Source organism: Microtus pennsylvanicus, chromosome 7 (genome assembly GCF_037038515.1).
Source record: "Microtus pennsylvanicus isolate mMicPen1 chromosome 7, mMicPen1.hap1, whole genome shotgun sequence".
Taxonomy (NCBI): domain Eukaryota; kingdom Metazoa; phylum Chordata; class Mammalia; order Rodentia; family Cricetidae; genus Microtus; species Microtus pennsylvanicus.
The window spans coordinates 3,148,832-3,168,970 of NC_134585.1; the positions used below are offsets into that span (position 1 = coordinate 3,148,832).

At 51.4% G+C, this 20,139-nt stretch overlaps 2 protein-coding genes across 3 annotated transcripts; one reads left to right on the plus strand and one right to left on the minus strand.

Moving 5' to 3' along the window:
• Positions 1-457: 457 nt before the first annotated feature.
• Tap1 (transporter 1, ATP binding cassette subfamily B member) lies at positions 458-13,835 on the minus strand. The gene is made up of 11 exons (XM_075979564.1): positions 12,917-13,835; positions 12,265-12,379; positions 11,994-12,124; positions 11,143-11,348; positions 10,448-10,645; positions 8,965-9,093; positions 7,768-7,956; positions 5,800-5,973; positions 5,321-5,483; positions 4,919-5,055; positions 458-1,109 (listed from the first exon to the last, which is right to left on the minus strand). The coding sequence occupies exons 1-11, from the start codon at positions 13,443-13,445 to the stop codon at positions 900-902; spliced, it is 2,181 nt and encodes a 726-aa protein (XP_075835679.1). The 5' UTR covers positions 13,446-13,835; the 3' UTR covers positions 458-899.
• A 96-nt stretch (positions 13,836-13,931) lies between these two features.
• Positions 13,932-19,379, plus strand: Psmb9 (proteasome 20S subunit beta 9). 2 transcript variants are annotated; one of them, XM_075979567.1, is made up of 6 exons: positions 13,932-14,085; positions 15,690-15,757; positions 16,882-17,013; positions 17,564-17,693; positions 18,188-18,329; positions 19,050-19,379. In XM_075979567.1, the coding sequence occupies exons 1-6, from the start codon at positions 14,026-14,028 to the stop codon at positions 19,175-19,177; spliced, it is 660 nt and encodes a 219-aa protein (XP_075835682.1). In that variant the 5' UTR covers positions 13,932-14,025; the 3' UTR covers positions 19,178-19,379. The 2 variants fall into 2 exon arrangements, with proteins under 2 accessions (XP_075835682.1, XP_075835683.1); XM_075979568.1 differs by lacking the exon at positions 13,932-14,085 and adding an exon at positions 14,198-14,284.
• Positions 19,380-20,139: the final 760 nt, after the last annotated feature.

Consider the following 20,139-nt stretch of genomic DNA (forward strand, 5'->3'; position numbering starts at 1 on the left):
GTTCCTGCTGAGCGCTTCTTCCTCGTATTCTTCTAAACCCCGCCTCTCCTTGCAACCTGTACGGACCTCATCTGCCCAGCAACTGCTGGCGTCACAGTCATCTGGCCCTCCCTGAATGGAGAGATTTACTAGATAATCCCGTCCGCTTCTTTGAGATTATCCCAGCGTGTGCCTCTGAGGCGCCAGGTGAGAGATTCAGAAAGCATCAAGTCTGACGAGGTGGCCCAGTGGCACCCTGGCTTCCCCACTTCCACACTTCCTTTTGCCTCGGGCTCTGAGACCCAGCTACTGAGGGAGCTGCGGGGATGGGGGGGGGGGGGGGGGGGGCGGGCCTGCCTCCTGGTCCTGCTCAGCACTCAGTGCTGAGGAAATCAAAGATGAGTGAGACTCGGGGCTGTGTGTTGGGAAGAGCCCTGGCTAACTCAGTGAACGGTTTGCGGACGCTGAGGAACTGAAGTTACAGTACAAAACAACAGTTTTATTATAAATATCAAGAGCCCACGGGTTACCCATAGGCCAGTTTATGCCTTTGGTTAATTAAAAGCTGCTTCATTTTGAGCGTTTCTTCTCATCACTTCCATCCCCAACACCGCATAAACCAGGTTTTTGGTGCTGTGGTACCAGAACAACACCAGGAGAGAGGAGGCAGGAGAATCCGGAGTTCAAGGTCTTCCACGTTTAGGGTCACTCTGAGGTACATGAAATCCAGTCTAAGAGGCAGGAGTGGGGGTAACATTCGTGGTAAATTCCGGGCATCTGCCAAGTGTTACATTTTTATCTTGCTCCTCAGCTGAGCCCCGCCAATGGGTGTGGTGATATATTTGCTCCCAGGGTCTCTGCCACGCAGAGCAGAGGACAGGGGAGGAGGGCAGTGTGCAGAGCGCAGGTCCAGAGGCCTGTCAGTCTGAAGGAGCCCTAAGAGCCTCCACCATGGCCCGGTAGCACGATCCGTTCTTCTCCATGAGCTGCAAATGGCTGCCCTGCTCGCAGATGGAGCCGTCTTTGAGAAAGAGGATGTGGTGAGCCTGCTCCGCCAGGCTGAGCTGCTGCGTGATTAGCAGCACTGCTGGAGAAGCCGGTCCCCGGTTCTCATAGAGGAGCCGCTGGACCTGCAGAAACACAGACTTCATAGGCCGGGGCCTCTGAACTTCCAGGGCTGGTGCACACTGCAGGGCGACAAGCCCGGACACTGGCATTCCTGGTCTGAAGCCTTTTTTTGTTAAGGCCTCTTCGCAAGAGGTGGCACAGATTCACTAAAGCACCAGTGGAGGGAACTGAAGACTCCCTCATCTACCCATAAGCTGGGAATTTTTTAAATTTCTTCTTTCATTTATTACATCCTGACCTCAGTTTCCCCTCCCTCCTCTCCTCTCAGTCCCTCCCCTTCACTTCCCCTCTCCCCCATCTACTCCTCTGTTTCCCTTGAGAAAAGGCAGGACTTCCTGGGATATCAATCAAGCATGGCAAATCAAGCTGCAGTAAGACTAGGGTTGCCTCGTCTAGCCTTAATATGTGGGTATTTTTTTACATTCAAGAATATATGTTAATTTGTTGTTCATTTGTTTGTTTGTTTTTGTTTTTTGTTTGTTTGTTTGTTTGTTTGTTTGTTTTTCGAGACAGGGTTTCTCTGTGGTTTTGGAGCCTGTCCTGGAACTAGCTCTTGTAGACCAGGCTGGTCTCGAACTCACAGAGATCCGCCTGCCTCTGCCTCCCAAGTGCTGGGATTAAAGGCGTGCGCCACCACCGCCTGGCTATATGTTAATTTGTGCTTTGAGAATTTCACACATGTATACAATGAAATATAATCATACCGCCTCCCATTTTCCCTCCTCTCTGCCCCACCCATCCACACACAAATTTCCCTGTCCCTACTGCATACACCCTTTTAAATAACCCACTAATAAACTGAGAATGTTTATATTTAAAGAAATTTAACTTCGGAGCTGGAGCGATGCTGTGGAATATTTCTTTACACTGTGTGAAGATGTGCCACTGTGATTGGTCTTGATAAAGGGCTGGGTGGCCATTAGTTAGGCAGGAAGAGGTTAGGTTGGACTTCTGGGGACGGAGAAGACTCAGAGAGTAAGAAACCAGAGTCGCCAGCAAGATGGGGAGGAAACGGGATGGGCAGTACAGAGTAAAGGTGCATAGCCACGTAAAAGATATGGATTCATGTAATTTGTAAGAACTAGTTAGTGAGAACTCAAGAACAATGGCAATGGGTTTCTGATCCTACTGCACGCACTGGCTTTGTGGGAGCCTAGGCAGGTTGGATGCTCAACTTACTAGACCTGGATGGAGGTGGGGGTTCCCTGGACTTCCCACAGGACAGGGAACCCTGATTGCTTTTCGGGCTGGGGGGAGACTTAATTGGGGGAGGGGGAGGGAAATGGGAGGCGGTGGCGGGGAAGAGACAGAAATCTTTAATAAATAAATAAATTTAAAAAAATCAAAAAAAAAAGAAAAAAAAAGGAAAAAAAAAGAATAAAGGCTGGAGGATGGAGAGATGCTCGGCAGTTAAGAATACTGGCTGCTCTTCCAGAGGACCAGGGTTTTACTCTCAGCACCCATAGAATGGCTTACAACTGTCTCTAACTCCAGTTCTAAGGGGATCCAATGCCCTCTTCTGGCCCCTGCGGGAACAGCACGTGCATGGAGGACAGACATACATGCAGGCACTACTCCCCACCAAATAAACAATGAAAACTGAAAAAAAAAAAACAAAATTATGTTTTTTACTACTAATGATGGATATTTATTATTTTTAAAATTTCATGTATTTTGTATGTGTGTACTAATTTGCACATGGAAATCATAGAGGACAATTTTTAGGGGTTGAGTCTCTCCTTCCACCATCACATGTACTGACCCCCAATAAATAAGTGTAATCCAAAAAAAAAAAAAGAACTAGTTAGGCCAGGCGGTGGTGGCGCAGGCCTTTAATCCCAGCACTCGGGAGGCAGAGGCAGACAGATCTCTGTGAGTTCGAGGCCAGCCTGGTCTACAGATGAGATCCAGGACGACTAGGGCTGTGACAGTGTCTCAAAACAAAGAAAGGAAGAAAGGGAAACAAGCCTAAGCTAAGGCCAAGCTTTCATAAATAATAATAAGTCTCCGAGTCATTTTTTGCATGCTGGCAGTACAAAGAAAAACCCGTCTACCATCTCAGCAGGTAAGGTACTGGCTGCTCTTCCAGAGGACCAGAGTTGAGTCCAGCACCCACATGGTGTTTCACAATCACCCGTAACTCCAGTCTCAGGGGATCCAGCACTCTCTTCTGACTTTCCCGGGCACTAGGCTCTCATGCAACACACACATATTCAGGCCAAACACTCGTACACATAAAATAAATAAGATGCTCATAGGCAAAATAAACACTCATATACATAAAATAAGTGTTCATACACATAAAATAAATAAGTCTAAAAATGTAAAGAAAAATTTAACTTAGTAACAAAGAACATGAGAATTCAGGCAGAGGACTTGGATTTGGAGCCATTGCTCAAAAGCTGTGTGATTTTTAGAAGGTTAATCAACCTCTCTTAGTCATCCACAGAATAAGCAGAGCAAAGGACTCTGATGGACAAACGAGTACAAAGGGCAGGATAGCATATCTGGGGCACACTGCACACTCAGCCCTTGTCGACACACTTCTAGGGCACAATGCATACTCAGCCCTCATCGACACACATCTGGGGCACAACGCACACTCAGCTCTCATCGACACACATCTGGGGCACAACGCACACTCAGCCCTCATCGACACTGTTAGGACAGAGGCCCTTTTTACGGGTTCTGAGTGTCCTGGAGAAAAGTTAGCGGGAACTGAAAACTCCCAAGACAGGTTTGAACAGTTATGTTGTTAGAGTAACTAACTGGATGAGCAACAGAAGCAAGGTCGTGGCCCTGAGACCTTAAGGAGATGACAGAGCAGGGCAACCCCACCCTCAGAGGGCAGGAAGACTGCAGTGAGTCAGGGTCCTGGAATATTATTTTAACTGGGTGAAGATGTGTTACATTTGTTTCTGCATCCTTTGTTTAGGGATGTAAAGATGTGTTACATTTGTTTCTGCTGCCTTTGTTTAGGGATGTAAAGATGTGTTACATTTGTTTCTGCATCCTTTGTTTAGGGATGTAAAGATGTGTTACATTTGTTTCTGCATCCTTTGTTTAGGGATGTAAAGATGTGTTACATTTGTTTCTGCTGCCTTTGTTTAGGGATGTAAAGATGTGTTACATTTGTTTCTGCATCTTTTGTTTAGGGATGTAAAGATGTGTTACATTTGTTTCTGCATCCTTTGTTTAGGGATGTAAAGATGTGTTACATTTGTTTCTGCTGCCTTTGTTAACAATGTAAAGATGTGTTACATTTGTTTCTGCTGCCTTTGTTTAATTACACAGAGATGTGTTGCATCTGTTTCACCTTGCCTGACTAAGGCACTTGATTGGTCTAATAAAAAGCTGAATAGTCACTAGCTAGGCAGGAGAGGGATAGGAGAGGCTGGCAGGTAGAAAGAATAAATAGAAGAAATCTAGACTTGAAAAAAGAATGAGAGAGAAGGAGGAGAAAATGAGAAAGAAAAAGAGAGATGCCCAGGGCCAGCCAGGCAGACACGGAAGAAGCAGGAAAAGTAGGACATACAGAAAGAAAACGCAAAACCCCCTGAGGCAAAAAGATAAGGAGAAACAAGTTAATTTAGGTTGAAAGAGCTAGCCCAAAATGAGCCTAAGCTAGGCTGAGCATTCAAAACTAATAACAAGTCTCCATGTCATGATTTGGGGGCTGGGTGGCAACCAAAGGAAAAAGAAAGCCTACTACATGTCTGACGCCAGCTTGGTCTTCAAACTGAGTTCCAAGCCAGCCAAGACTACGGCAAGATGGTCCCAGAGAGAAAGAAGAGGAGAACAAGAGCCTCACCCGTAGCTGGTTGTTGGCATCCAGGGCACTGGTGGCATCATCCAAGATAAGCAGGCGTGGCTTCCGGATCAAAGCTCGGGCCAAGGCCACTGCCTGTCGCTGACCCCCTGACAGCTGGTTCCCAGTCTCACCCACCTCTGCAGAGGGAAGAGACCAGCTGAGATGGAGACAGGTGTGTACACACACATGCACACACTCACACATACAGACACACATTCATACACAGAGAGACTCACACACAGAGACATGCAGACACACACACACGCACATGGCCAGCGGAGGCAGCTGGAAGGGGAGTTCTGAGGATGTGAACCACAGAAACAATAGTTTCAGCTACAAATTGAGATGCATAGGGCAGGAAGACTTGAGTAACAAAGGCAGGGATATCAGAGTCTGGGGTACCTGTGTCATAGCCCTGAGGGAGTCCAGAGATGAAATCATGGGCTCCAGACTTCATGGCCACAGCTCTGATTTCCTCCATGGTTGGAGTCTGGATCAGGCCGTAGGCAATGTTTTCTCGGAAACTTCTTCCAAAGAGCAGTGGCTCTTGTCCCACGGCAGCCACCTAAGGTGAAAGGTGAAGGGCCACAGGCAGGAAACACGGGAGTGTTATTGTCTAGGACTGCAGTCACAAGTAAGGGCACACCGTACAGTCACGTGTCCTGCACACTCACAAGCAAGTGCACACTGTACGGTCACGTGTCCTGCACACTCACAAGCAAGGGAACACCATACAGTCACGTGTCCTGCACACAGCCCCCACTGCATTCTCCCGAGCTTCTGCAAGAGTTTTCACTGAGAATATCCTCCTGGCTTGGTCTCCTCCCCTCCCCTACGCTTGCTCCTCTCTCCTGCCCCTCCCTCTCCGGAGCCCCTCCCACCTGGCGGTGCAGGTAGTGGTGATCATACTGGACCAGGGGCTGGCCGTCCAGCAGCACCTGGCCCCCCGTGGGCTGGTACAGATTCTGCAACAGGGCAGCCACGGTGCTCTTCCCGGACCCATTGGGTCCCACCAATGCTGTCACCTTTCCAGGGTGCAGTGTGAACGTCAGGCCCTGGAGGCAGAGAAGCACATGGCAGGAGCTCCTCCAGCCTGGAGCCTGTCACTGTTCTCGTGTGTACTGTGACATATTACCCAAGAGGAAACATGGGAGAAAACAGAGCAATCCCTGGCCTCTGTATGCATGGACTTCTGGGATGACGTCATGGAGGGAGAAAAGAGAGAAGCTGGGGCAAATGAATGGGCAAAAAGCATCACTGGGGGGGTAACCCAGACCCAAAAAGATGAACATGGGATGTACTCACTCATAATTGGTTTCTAGCCATAAATAAAGGTCACAGAGTCTATAATTGGTGATCCTAAAGAAGCTAAATAAGAAGGTGAACCCAAAGAAAAACATATAGTTATCCTCCTGGCTATGGGAAGTAGACAAAATTGCCGGGCAAAAAATTGGGATCTTGGGGGTGGGGTGGGATGGGAGTAAGGGGAGATGGGGAGAGAAAAGGGAGAAGGGGAGGATGGGGGACCTTGGGGAAAAAGGATGATTGGGATAAAGGAAGGTTGGATAGGGGAGCACGGAAGCACAATTCTTAGTTAAGGGAGCCACCTCAGGGTTGGCAAGAGACTTGAACCTAGAGTGGCTCCCAGGAGCCCAAGCCGAGGTCCTCAGTTAGTTCCTTGGGCAGCTGAGGATAGAGAACCTGAAACGACCCTATCCTATAGCAATACTGACGAATAACTTGCATATCACCATAGAACCTTCATCTGGTGATGGATGGAGATAGAGACAGAGACCCACATTGGAGCACCGGACTGAGCTCCCAAGGTCCCAATGAGGAGCAGAAGGAGGGAGAACATGAGCAAGGAAGTCAGGACCACGAGGGGTGCACCCACCCACTGAGACAGTGGGGCTGATCTATTGGGAGCTCACCAAGACCAGCTGGACTGTGACTGAAAAAGCATGGGATAAAACTGGACTCTCTGAACATGGCAAACAATGAGGGCTGATGAGAAGCCAAGGACAATGGCGCGGGGTTTTGATCCTACTTCATGTTCTGGCTTTGTGGGAGCCTAGCCAGTTTGGATGTTCACCTTCCTAGATATGGACGGAGGGGGGAGGACCTTGGACTTTCCACAGGGCAGGGAACCCTGACTGCTCTTTGGACTGGAGAGGGAGGGGGAGAGTAGGGGGGAGGGGGAGAAGGGTGGGAGGAGGGGGAGGGAAATGGGAGGCTGGGAGGAGGTGGAAACTTTTTTTTTCTTTTTCTCAATAAAAAATTAAAAAATAAATAAACACCCACTTAACCCCCCCAAAAAAAGAAGCATCACTGGGGAGTAAAACTGGAGGCTGAGCAATCCCAAGAAGTAGAAATAACATCTGCATCTCAAACGGCAGCTGGAGTCGCACGTTGCCTTGCCAACTCCTTTGTCATAGGAGCTTTCTCTTAATTTTTTAAAGATGTATTTGTTTAATTTTATGTGTATGACAGTTCCCAGCATGTGTGCATCCATGTCATGTCCATGCCTTGTGCCCACAGAGGTCCAAAGAGGGCACAGGATCCCCCTGGAACTGGAGCAGGTGGTTGTGAGCCACCATATGCATGCTGGGAACTGAACTGGGTCCTCTGCAAGAGCAGCACATACTCTTAGCCACTGAGCCATCACTTCAGCCCCAGAAGCCTTCTCTTTGAAGCCTCCTCTTGTCATTGGTAAACAACCTGTGCTTGGGTTGAGGTCATGTATAAACACAAGGCTCTCATCGGCACTTTTGAGGGTTAAGAAGGAGCCCTGGTACCAAGATGGAAGAGGCAAAGGTAGGAGAGGGGGATTCAGGTTCAGTGGGCAGTACCTGAAGAACCTGAACATCGGGATGGTTTGGGTAGGCAAAGGAGACGTCCTGGAACTCGACAAGACCTTCCATGTTTAAGGGTGCCAACGAGCCACTGAGTGGAGAACAAGGAGTCCGGTCCAGGTATTCAAATATTTTCTCTGAGGAGCCCACAGCCTTCTGCATCCAGGGATAGATGGAGAGAAGAACCTGCGTAGCAGAGTGGAATGTGGGTGGGGGCAGGATGGGGCAGGAAAGCAGGTCTGACCTGACTGACAGCATTCAGTGATCTGAAGAAGCAGAGAACCGTGAACCTGCACAGATGGACAGACAGAGACAGTCAGTGGCAGGCAGAGACAGCAATGGGCAGGGAGAGACAGCCAATGCCAGACAGAGACAGCCAATGTCAGACAGAGACAGCCAATGCCAGACAGAGACAGCCAATGTCAGACAGAGACAGCCAATGCCAGACAGAGACAGCCAATGTCAGACAGAGACAGCCAATGCCAGACAGAGACAGCCAATGTCAGACAGAGACAGCCAATGTCAGACAGAGACAGCCAATGCCAGACAGAGACAGCCAATGTCAGACAGAGACAGCCAATGTCAGACAGAGACAGCCAATGCCAGACAGAGACAGGCAATGTCAGACAGAGACAGGCAATGTCAGACAGAGACAGCCAATGCCAGACAGAGACAGCCAATGCCAGACAGACAGCCAATGTCAGACAGAGACAGCCAATGCCAGACAGAGACAGCCAATGCCAGACAGACAGCCAATGTCAGACAGAGACAGCCAATGCCAGACAGACAGCCAATGCCAGACAGAGACAGCCAATGCCAGACAGAGACAGCCACTGGGCAGGCAGAGACAGCCATGGGCAAGCAGAGACAGCCATGGGCAGGCAGAGACAGTCAATGGCAGGCAGAGACAGCCATGGGCAGGCAGAGACAGCCATGGACAGGCAGAGACAGCCATGGGCAGGCAGAGACAGCCATGGGCAGGCAGAGACAGCCATGGGCAGGCAGACACAGCCATGGGCAGGCAGAGACAGCCGTGGGCAGGCAGAGACAGCCGTGGGCAGGCAGAGACAGCCGTGGGCAGGCAGAGACCGTCAATGGCAGGCAGACACAGCCGTGGGCAGGCAGAGACAGCCATAGGCAGGCAGAGACAGCCATGGGCAGGCAGAGAGCAGACACACTGCACCGGGGTCTCACCTCGACAGCACTGGTGAACTGTAGCTGGTAGAGAACGAAGGAGACAAGGTTCCCACTGCTGACAGCCCCTCTGACCACCAGCTGCCCGCCGACATACAGGATGCCCACCTTCAGCAGCATTCCCGAGACCTACGGGGAAACCATGCGATAAAATGGACCGGAATGGTCACAAGTTGAGTCCATTCTCCCAGACATGAGGGAGGGGAAAGGAGGGATCGAGGGTCAGACTTGAATGCAGCTCAGGGAGTGCTCCATGTCCTCATCACCATCGTCTCCTTGACTGAGGAATATCTGACTCTTTAAAAAGATTTATTTTTGCAATCTTAAGTTATGTGTATGTGTGTGTGTGTCTTCCTGCAGGCATGTGTGCATGAGTGTAGGTGCCTGCAAAGGCCAGAAGAGGGCGTCAGAACCCCAGGAGCTACAGTTGCAGGCCATTGTGAGCTGCCCTACCTAAGCCCTGGTCATCTGGAAAAGCAGTTGATACACGTTTTTGTAGACGTTTTTTGTTTTTGTTTTGTTTGTTTTGTTATTTCTTGTTTGTTTGTTTGTTTTGAGACAGGGTTTCTCTGTAGCTTCGGAAGCTGTCCTAGAACTCACTCTGTAGACCAGGCTGGCCTTGAACTCACAGAGATCCACCTGCCTCTGCCTCCTGAGTGCTGGAGTTAAAGGCGTGCACTCTTAATGACTGAGCTATCAGCTAGTTCTCACACCTGGGAGTTTATTATTCCTTTCCTGTTGTTGTTTTGGATCTTTTATTATTTACTTTTTAAAGCTACAGGTATTTGTTTATATGTGAGTAGACACTAGGGTGCACCTTGTAGAGGTCAGAGGTCATCTTTCAGAGGCCAACTGTCTCCTTCTATCATGCGGGCTCCAGAGATGGACCTGAGGTCATGGCTCGGCAGCAGACAGCTTTACCTCCCAAGCCATCTCCCGGCCCTCACTTTCCCCGTGGCCCGTGCTCGGCCTGCGTATTGGGACTACAGATGAGAACCAACACCCCAGTTTTTATTCCCATTTACAAAACAGGGAAGCAGTCTTAGAAAAAGGTAGTGTGTGCGTGGTTACGAGCTGGTTGATGGCAGGATGGAGCCTGGAACCTCTGGTTATCACTTCCAATTCTCTCAATGTCCTTATCACAGACGCCTCTGGCCACTGGCCTCTGGCACTTCTTGTGGCTCCCACTAGCTCAGCCACACAGTGCCAGCAAGAAGCACACACAGCGCAGGAAGGTGTGGCTTTCTGAGAGGCAAAGACAAGACTGGAGCTGGGAGAGTAAGTCTCGCTAACACACCAAACTTGTGTGTCTCCGTGGAAGGATGCTCCCAGCACCAGAAAGCATGGAGGGAATGAAGGGGAGAGAGACGAGTGACCAAAAACCCCAAGTCGGTCACTCCCCACCGGACAGAGTGGGATTGGCAAGCAGTAAAATCAAGACACGTTGGGACAACGGAGTGGGCGTTCATCTCCGGGTACTCACATTCATGGTCCAGACTTCAGCTACATAGGCCAAGGCCTCCTTCTTGTTGAGCGTCTTCATCTCCTCCAGTTTCTGCCTAAACTTCTGGGCCTCTCCCTCCTCATTGGCGAAGCTCCGCACCGTAGGCATCGCTGACAGAGCCTCGATGGCCACCTGCGAGGACTTCGCTAGAGACTCCTGCACCTTCATTTGCAATGACTGTGGGGAGACACGGAGCAGAGGCATCACACTGGGCGTGCAAGTGAGAAGGACCGCCAATACCTACGTTTCCCTGGTGGAGATTAGTCAGAGGGACAGAGGAAAGAGAAAGGTCCGCAGCCATACTTCTAGGTAGATGTGCAGAAGAAACTAATTCAGTTTTTGTAAGATTTGTCTTTATTTTTATGCATGTATATGCACCATGTGTGTATAGGCATACATGGGTCAGAAGAGGGCATCAGACCACCGACCATCGTGAACTGCCTGGCGTGGGTGCTGGGGACCCTTAACCCTGAACTGTCTCTCCAGCCTGGGATCCGATTCATAAGGACAGATTGCGGCCAGAGAAGGTAGAGATCATGGCTGTGGATGCAGGGCGGTCTGGGGCCAGAGGCAACAGGGACGGGGGCTCAGGATGACAGAGAAGCCATGGAAAGTCACACCCAGTGTAGTATAGGAGAAACAGAGTGTGGGAACTGAGGACCCTGAGAACGTACCTGGTACACTTTCCCCAGCTTCCGAGGCAGAAGGAAAAGCAGGGGCAGGGTGAGCAGAGTGACCAAAGTGAGGTACAGCGACCCCCAAAACATGAACGCCAGGAGACACAGGCCTCGCCCCAGGTACCACATCAGCAGGTTCAGCTTGTCACTGACAGACTCACAGACCTTGGATGTGTCCTCTGTTACCCGAGATGTGATGGAACCTGCCACATTGAGGGCGAGAAAGCCGGTGAGAGACAGCGGCTCACAGAGACAAGAGGAGCTAACAGACAACAGGGCGCCACGGCGGGCATGCCAGCACGGCATCCTGAGGAGGCTGCAGCTAGCAGGGGTAGGAGCTTGGGTAGGTGTGGGAACCTCGGTGCAGGAAAGCTCTGGCAGACCTGTGTTGGCCTATAAAGAAGTTGTAGCTGGGTGTGGTGGTACACACCTTTAATGCCAACACTCTGAGGGGCAGAGGCGGTCAAGGCCAACCTGGTCTACTCAGTGAATTCTGGGCCAACCAAGAATGCTTTGCTCCATTTGTGATACATCATGAATAAGGAGGCCTGGGAAGTCTCTCAACTGGTAGAGGTTTTGCCTAATATACAGGAAGTCCTGGATTTTAAGCAAGATCTCATGTAGCACAGGCTGGCCTCAGGTTGGCTCTGTGGGTGAATGATTTTGAACTTCAGCCTCTACCCCCTGCCTCCATCTCCCAAGTGCTGGGATGGCCACGCCCCATTTATATGGCTGAGAGTTGAACCTAGGCATGTGTATGTAGCTGTTTATAAAGGGGGGCAGTTGAGGGCAGTGTTTATAGAGATATATAGGTTATATTATACAAACGAAAAAGTTTTGTGAGCTACCTGCTGGGTTCTGCAGGAAAAACCCTGTCTCCTGGCGAAGGACAGCCCGGAACACCTCTCCATGTGCGCGGCTGTGCATGTGGCCCATGGTGAGGTTGTAGATAGCATCTCCAGTAAACTCCAGCACTGTGCTAGAGGGGTGGAGAGACAGAAGGAGGGTCAGATGTGCTCCTGGGACAGAGTTCCGGATCCCTGCAGAGCTATACCGAAACAAGAGTCCCAGCATCCAGTTCCCTCTGCTCCGGGGGCCCCCCTTTCCCGTCCTCCACACCTGGCTATGGTGAGAATGGACATGAGCCAGATGTTGCGGGCAAAGCTCGGAGCCGTCTTATCCTGAAGAATCCAGTCAGTGATGCGGCCGGTGAAGAAGGGAATCGCCATTTCCCCTGGAGAGAGGGGGATCGCTCAGTCACAAACATTACCGTCTCCTCCTGCCCCTCTCCCTGAACCATCCAGAAAGCAGGAGCTTGCCAATCCAAGCCTGTTCAGCTACATCAAACTTTTCAAAGACTAATTAAGAAAAAATGTCAGTCAGCAGGGCTTGAGGCACAAGTCCTTAGTCCCAGCACTGCGAGACAGAAGCAGGCAGATCTCTCTGGGTTTGAGCCTAGTCTACATAGTGAGTTCCAGAAAGTACATAGAAAGACCCTGTCTAAAAGGGAAAAAAAGAAAGAAAGAAAAAAGAAAAGAAAGATGGCGAAGTGGAGAGAAACCCTCACACTGGGGCTGTGATGTCAAGTTCTGTTCCCTGTGCCCAGCACCCTTGTAAGAGCTACCTCTCGGGAGGGTCCTTCCCTTTCCGCCTAACTTGCCTCCGTAGGTTCTGACACGTCCCGCGACCATTTTATCTTCCTTTCTGCCGGTTACTCTGGATTCCTTCCCTGTCCCCTATGCCCTGCTCTTTCGCCCTGAGTCCCTCTTACCAAGGCAGGAGAGGACCAAGATCATCAGAACCAGGTGGAGGCGCCGCTTCTCAGAACCCAGGAAGCCTAACAGTCGACACACCATGTCTCCAGCACCCCTGCGGCTGCTGGGCGCCCAGAGGCTCCCCAACTTGTACCATAGGGCGGCAGCGGGCAATGCTGCCGCATAACTGAGAGCGAAAGCGTCGAGGCGACTGCCCCAGTACAGTACTCCAGCGTTGTCACCGTCCCGGAGCGCTCCCCAGGAGGCCAGCTCTCGGAATAAGGCAAGTCCCGGCTGAGCTAAACCCAGCGCCATTGCCAGCGGCGGCAAAACAGCCGACCATCCACGGGCTCCCGTGGTGACCCCGAGGACCCGGCGGACCCCCAGCCCCAGAATGGCCCAGCGACTCAGGCCCACCGCCCAGACCCGGAGCAGGGGCAACTCCGGAACCAGCAGGGAGAAGATTCCCGGGAGCCCGGGCCGCAGCAGCAGCCAGTCGACCAGCAGCAGCAGCAGCGCGGCCGCCAGCCAAGCAAGCGCAGCCATCGTGCGCTCTGTACAGGATCTGGTCCCAGCCTGGAACTCTCCGCGTCCCCGCTGCGCAGGAGTCTCCAAGGGAGGGAAGAAGGGCGGCCCGGCACCGTGCGGGGAAAGTCCCCGCACCCGGTGGCGCCGGTGGCGCTGCCTAGAAGTGCAGGCGTTTACAGGAAGGAGAAACCGAAAGCCGTGGCCTAATCACTAGACACGCCCCTTCTGAGAGCCGCCTGCCCCAGGCTGGCCTTTTCTGGCTGTTCTGGAAGCTGCTGCTGAAGTCAGATCTGAAGTTCTGGCTAGCGGCTCCTGCGCCCCATTTTTCTCTCCATCACTCTATTCCCCTCTCTTCTTGCCCAGCCTTTTTTGCGTGCTTGCATGAATTTTCCCATCCCAGGCCCCACCCCAGTTTCAGGGCGGTGCCTTCAATCGTCACTTGTCTCTGGGCAGATCTGTCCAGCTCAGGTTGGCGCAGGGCGCCAAGTGCAAGTAGAACTGCCCGCCCCTTGAGCGGTGATGGGGCGGGGCCGCAGGCTGCTAGCTGGGAGCGCGGCGCGCGGCAGCCGATTGGAAAGCCGAGCTCCGCTCTGCTAAGATGCTGCGGGCAGGAGCACCTACCGCCGGCTTGTTCCGGACGGGAGAAGTCCACACCGGGGTAATGGGTCTGGGGGTGAGAGTCAGCGGGTGGGGTGACCAGAGAACCCTAAAGCGCTGGAAAGCGGACAAGGAGACTGAGACTTAGGAAGTTTGTGGAGCTCAGCGTTTGCGCTCCACAGCGAACGTAGGGTATCCCTGCTCAGAAGTGTGGTGTCCGGGGGTCTGTGGAGGGACCCGCATGCGAAGCTGGTGGGAAGGTGCGTACTTTGGCTCGAGCTGGAAGCTTCTAAGGGAAGTTGCTACAAAGCGCTTTCGCTTTCACTCTGGTCAGTGCAGGGGGTGGGTGGACTGTTGGTTAAACTAAGTGAGGGGCTTGGGGACGCTGCAGAGAGGGGCTGACAAAGTGTCCTGGGTGCAGGACCTGGGTGAAAAGGTAACATGAAGGCTCGTTGAGAAGGACCTACACATCAAACATATCTTTGCTTAACCTGGCCCCCCACAACCTCTACCCTAAGCGAGGACAAGCTCTCTAGCGCTTGTGGGGGGCGGGGGGCTGAGGGGTGATCAGTGGCCCTCCTTGGCCCAGGTGCTGCCCTGCGGCCCCCCCCCTCCCATACTTGCAGGAAAACTTTGCCCTGGCCTAGGAGCTGGGGAGGAGATGGGAACTGGTTTCTGCTCTCTGAAACACCAACCACACTCCTAGCGTGGTTTGGGAGAGCAGCCGCTAGAACGGAATGGCCATTTCTGGCCTTTTATTTGTGGTCAGTACGTCAGAAAGCACACTCAGGTGCAGGGTCCCTGGAGATCAGAACGAGGTGTGGAGTGGCCAGAAAGGTTGGGAAAATCTCCCCTCGCTGCCAAGGAGCAGTGGGGAGTAGAAGTCTAATCAATCAGTTCAGAGTGAGACCTGTGTGAGCTTGGAAAAACCATTCTTCTCCTAAGGGGTTTTCTCGGTGCAGTGGTGCAACCAAGGGTCTCTAAGGCGCCTTTTAGCTCAAGGGGCATGGGGGAAGTAGACACGTCTTTATCCTCCTTCATGTTTCCTTAATTCTTGTCTTGAGCTGCTGCTCCCAGCAGCCCTTCCCCTGGTTGCAAAGAAGGCCCTTCGATGAGAATTCTGCTCTCTCTGAGTGATCCTGGCAGCTTCCTCCTGCCTGGGCTCCTGGCTGTGTTAAGCACTCTTCTGTGTCCCTTGTTCAGTAACCCTGCAAATCCGCTCCTGATTAAGTAAGGGTGCAGGTGGTGGATCTGGACCAGGAAAGACCCCGTCTGCTTCACAGTCACCCGTGTGGTGCGCACTGGGCAAGCAGTGCAGACGTTTGCTCTCTGGCCTTCTCCTCCTGTCCCGATTGCTTCGGCCTCTCGGAGCCCGGTCCTAGCTTCTCTCCAGGGTGGGAAGAGTCACACTCAGGCAAGCTGGAGCTTGGGGGTAGGTGTCTCTATGCTGTACCACAGCCAAGCTGTTTCAGTCCCCTGCAGTCGGATACAACAGCACAGAAAACAGAGGGAAGCTCAGGCCTGAAGGACAGTATGACCTTGAGTCAGTCTCTCTCTCTCTCTCACACACACACACACACACACTCGCCACCAAGAGTTTGTCTTCCTTAAGATGAACTGCTGAGGTGCTTCTTGCTCTGACATGTCTTCTGTGTCTCTCTGCAGACAACCATCATGGCGGTGGAGTTTGATGGAGGAGTCGTGGTGGGTTCTGATTCCCGGGTCTCAGCAGGGTGAGTATCATAAAAGCACTATGTGTTGGGAAGGGAGCTGGTGGCCCTAAGTGCACTTTTCCCGTACCCGCTTTGGAACAGTATGGTAACCATCCAGGAAATGGAGCCGAAGTTTCCAGAAAGCCATCAGAATGCAATGCTGGGTTCCGACCTCTGAATTCCTGGGCAAGGATCTGCAGGGCTGAATGTTTTGTAGCTTTTGATAGTCGTAAAGAAATCTTGTCTCCGAGGGGCATGGGGTAGGTTGTGGAGGGACCCTGCTATCTGCACTTAGGATGAAAATGGTTTTGTCAAGCAGGGATCTTGCTCATTTACCGCAGTTGGAACTGCATTTGCTTGGTCTCCCCCCACCCCGGCCATTTTCCTCACACACCAGTGAGGCTGGGGCTGACATCACCGCTGTTTCTGCTCTGTTCTGTAGAACCTACCACAGCCCCTCAAGGTGACTGACAGCAGAGAAACACCAGGAAGAGGCACGCTTTTCTTCTTCTCTTCACCTTTTTTATTATTATTTTGAAAAAGGGTTTTTAGCCCTGACTGTCCTAGAACTCACTCTATAAACCAGGCTGACCTCAAACGCAAAAGTCCTTTTGCGTTTGCCTCCCGAGTGCTGGGATTAAAGATGTGCGCCACCGCCACCTGGCTCAGAGGCACGTTTTTCTTAACAAGGTGTTCTTTTTATTGTTTTGCTATAAAATATAGCCATTTAAATTTTATTATTTAAATAATTTTATTTAAATTATTTGAATAATAAAATTTTATTTAAATTATTTGAATAATAAAATTTAAAAGTCTAGATTCAGGGGACTTTAGTGTCTAAAATAGAGTCTCCTGTAGTGCAGGTTGACCTCAAACTTGCTACGTAGTTAAACTGGCCTTGAACTGCTGATCCTGCCTGTACTTCCTGAGTGCCACTATATCCAGCTTGGGCCACGCTGGGTTTTGCGCCTGCCAGGCAGGGACTATGCCACCTGGGCTGCATCCCCAGCCCAGCAGTCTCACTGTGGTTAGCACCGTGAGTTACCTAGCTGACATAATGTCTGTTTGCTTTTCCTGTTTCAACCGAAGCATTGCAAGCCTCGCTCTTGTCAGACCGACTTGAACGTTTGGCTTCTTCCCAACAGACAAGCGGTGGTGAACAGGGTGTTCGACAAGCTGTCCCCTCTGCACCAGCGGATCTACTGTGCCCTCTCCGGCTCAGCTGCTGATGCCCAAGCCATAGCTGACATGGCCGCCTACCAGCTGGAGCTGCACGGGTACAAAGCCCCGGGGTCCTGTAAACCCCCAGCTGCATGGCTTTGCCGGCTTTGAACCTGCACTGGAGTGTCCGGGGACCAGTGTCCTGCTTCTGTGGAGAGGAAATCACAGTAGTGACCCTGTCTCCCCTGTGGAGGCTTGAAAAGGGCACATCGTGGCCCTGATATAGGAAATCAGGAAGACGCCAATTTGGCCCACCCCTAATATCAGGCAGTTGCCAGATGAGAAATCAAGGTCATTGGGGCGGAAGCAAGGCTTATCTGCTCTTACCCGGGAGGGCAAGGCCCTTAGAGTCAAAGGAGGGTTTATCAATAGGAGTGGAAAGGTGAAGCCCAGAAAAAGAGGGTGAACAGCTGAAGATCTCTCCCTGGTGATGTGGGACCCCAGCTCCCCTAGGCACGTGGGAGAGAAGCTGGAGTCTCCTGCTGCGGGCTCAAATGTAGCTGGCAAAGAGGGTGACCGTGGTGCCAAGGGTGGGAGAGGGTGACCGTGGTCCAAGGGTGGGACTTAGAACATGGTACCGACCTTAACTCCCAACATCCTCTTCAGGTTGGAACTGGAGGAGCCGCCCCTTGTTCTGGCGGCTGCAAACGTGGTAAGGAATATCACCTACAAGTACCGCGAGGACTTGTCTGCACACCTCATGGTAGCTGGTTGGGACCAACGTGAGGGGGGCCAGGTAAGCGTGTCCCTTCCTGGTCTCGGGGTTCCCGACTCCTCTCTCCAGAGAGATGAAAGTCTAATATCATTCTGGCAATGTGGTCCAAAGACAGGGCCTCTAAAACCTACACCTTCATGCCTTCAGTCCCAGCACTCGGGAGGTGGGGGCACGTGGACCTCTGAGAGTTTCAAGAACCCGATGTAGATAGAGTTCCAGACCAGCCAGGGCTACACAGTGAGACCCTGCTTCAAAGCATATGAATGAATGAATGAATGAATGAATGAATGAATGAAAAAAGGAAGGAAGAGAAAGAAAAATAGAAAAGAAGGAAGGAAGGAAAGAAGAAGGAAGGAAGGAAAGAAAGAAAGAAAGAAAGAAAGAAAGAAAGAAAGAAAGAAAGAAAGAAAATACTGCAGGTTCAATTGTGGCATCTCTGTCTTCATGTCTGCTTGTCTCAGTGGAGAAAGCTGTGGGGTGATCCTTGACTCTGACCTGTGGAAACTGGTCTCTAGGTGTACGGAACCATGGGAGGAATGTTGATCCGACAGCCCTTTGCCATCGGGGGTTCCGGCAGTACCTACATTTACGGTTATGTGGACGCAGCCTATAAACCAGACATGACCCCTGAGGAGTGCAGGCGCTTCACCACAAATGGTAACTAGCCAAGTGAGGGCTGATGGGGGGGGGTGGACATGGAAAGAAAGCAGACTGTCGGGAATCAGAAAAGGAATACATGGGTAAACAGCCCACGTCCAAGACTTTAGACAATATTCACTTTAGTTATGTGTAGGTACATGCGTGTGTCTGTGTGGGGGCTTGTGCGTGTGCCCATGGAGGCCAAAAGAGGAGCTGGAGTTACAAGCAGTTGTGAGCCACCTGATGTGGGTGCTGGGAACCAAACTCACCCGGGTCCTCTGTAAGAGCAATAAGTGCTCTTAACCACTAAACCATCTCCCCAGCCCCACCCTGCAAAACTGGGAGAGTGGAAGGGAACGAGGCAAATGTTAAAAGAGCTCTGGAGCAGCAGGGATGCATGGGGCTGCTTGGAGCAAATTAAGTAAGAGAATAAGATCACTATGGGAACCAGCAGTGTGCTGGGCTAGCACCACCCCGCCCCGAGTCAGCTCACATGGGCTTGATTTGGACAATGTGGATGGTGTGTTCATCTATACTCTGAAGCAGGACACAGTGGGGACGTTCACAGTAGGGACACGGTGGGGACGTTCACAGTAGGGACACAGGCAGATGCTGCTCTTCTGGGCATTTCTGAAGATGCCTTTTGAGGGAGACGTGGCCTGTGGCTGGAAAGGGGAGGGAAAGAGCACCGAGGCTAAGCCATTTCCTGCTCCTCTCTCCAATGCAAACCCTCTGCAGCCATCGCTCTGGCCATGAACCGCGATGGCTCTAGCGGGGGTGTCATCTACCTGGCCACCATCACTGCTGCTGGCGTGGACCACCGAGTAATCCTGGGGGACGAACTGCCAAAGTTCTATGATGAGTGATTCTCCCCAACTCCCCTGTTGTGGAGCCGGATCCTGGTGTCATGGACAGAAAGTGAAATGGGCTTCAGAAAGAAAGAGCGTAGGGAGGGGAGCTTCCTCCCCAACCCAGATATCAGAGTGCCGTTCTCATTATTTTTTAAATAAACTTTGCTATTAAAAAAAACACTTGCAAATAAAAATAAATAAAACACAAATAAATAAATTGCAAATACATGAAAAGATCCAACACCAAAATTAACCACATCCAAAACCTTCACAGCTCAATGGACTCTGTACAGTTAGACTTGGGAGTGGAAGTGGCTTCATGGTCAGGTTCACACTTATCATTGTTTCTTTTGTTGGTTGCTTGGTTTTTTTTTTGAGCCAGGGTTTCCCAGAAGGTATGGAGCCAGTTCTGGAACTCACTCTGTAGAGCAGGCTGGCCTCTAACTCACTGAGATCCACCTGCCTCTGCTTCCACATGCAGGGATTAAAAGCCTGTGCCACCACCGCCTGGCAACTTATTCTTTACCTCAAAGCTAAAACATCATCTTCCCCAGAGAAAGGGGGTAGAAGGCATTAGGAGAAAAAGCCCTATGTATGAGGGGTGCTGTGTGCTGATTTTTTTTAACTTTTAAAGATTTATTTACTTTTGTTGTCTGCATATAGATTTTTTCCCTTCATGAATTTGTACAGGTCCCTGCAGGGGCCAGAAGGACACTGGAAACTCTGGAACTGGAGTTAAGTTGTGAGCTGCCATGTAGGTGCTGGGAACTGAACCTACATCTTCCACAAGAACAGCCAGGCACTTAGCCACGGAGCCATCTCTCCAGCCCCTGGGTGGTTTTCACATAATGTAGACCAGGTGCTGAGGAAATGGCTCAGTCAATAAAGGGCTGGATGTGCATACATACGGGGGACCAGATTCCCAGCACCCATGCAGAAGCCAGGCACAGTGGCACCTGCCTGGAACCTCGGTGCTG

Excerpts from the sequence above, each read along its gene's own strand:
- Tap1 (XM_075979564.1), bottom strand. The coding sequence starts at position 13,445 with ATGGCTGCGCTTGCTTGGCTGGCGGCCGCGCTGCTGCTGCTGCTGGTC. Across the intron at positions 10,646-11,142 it reads AGCTGGGGAAAGTGTACCAG|TCATTGCAAATGAAGGTGCA; the intron begins GTACGTTCTCAG and ends GTCTCCCCACAG. Across the intron at positions 5,484-5,799 it reads ACCACTACCTGCACCGCCAG|GTGGCTGCCGTGGGACAAGA; the intron begins GTGGGAGGGGCT and ends CTTTCACCTTAG.
- Psmb9 (XM_075979567.1), top strand. The coding sequence starts at position 14,026 with ATGCTGCGGGCAGGAGCACCTACCGCCGGCTTGTTCCGGACGGGAGAA. Across the intron at positions 14,086-15,689 it reads CGGGAGAAGTCCACACCGGG|ACAACCATCATGGCGGTGGA; the intron begins GTAATGGGTCTG and ends GTCTCTCTGCAG. Across the intron at positions 15,758-16,881 it reads GATTCCCGGGTCTCAGCAGG|ACAAGCGGTGGTGAACAGGG; the intron begins GTGAGTATCATA and ends TCTTCCCAACAG.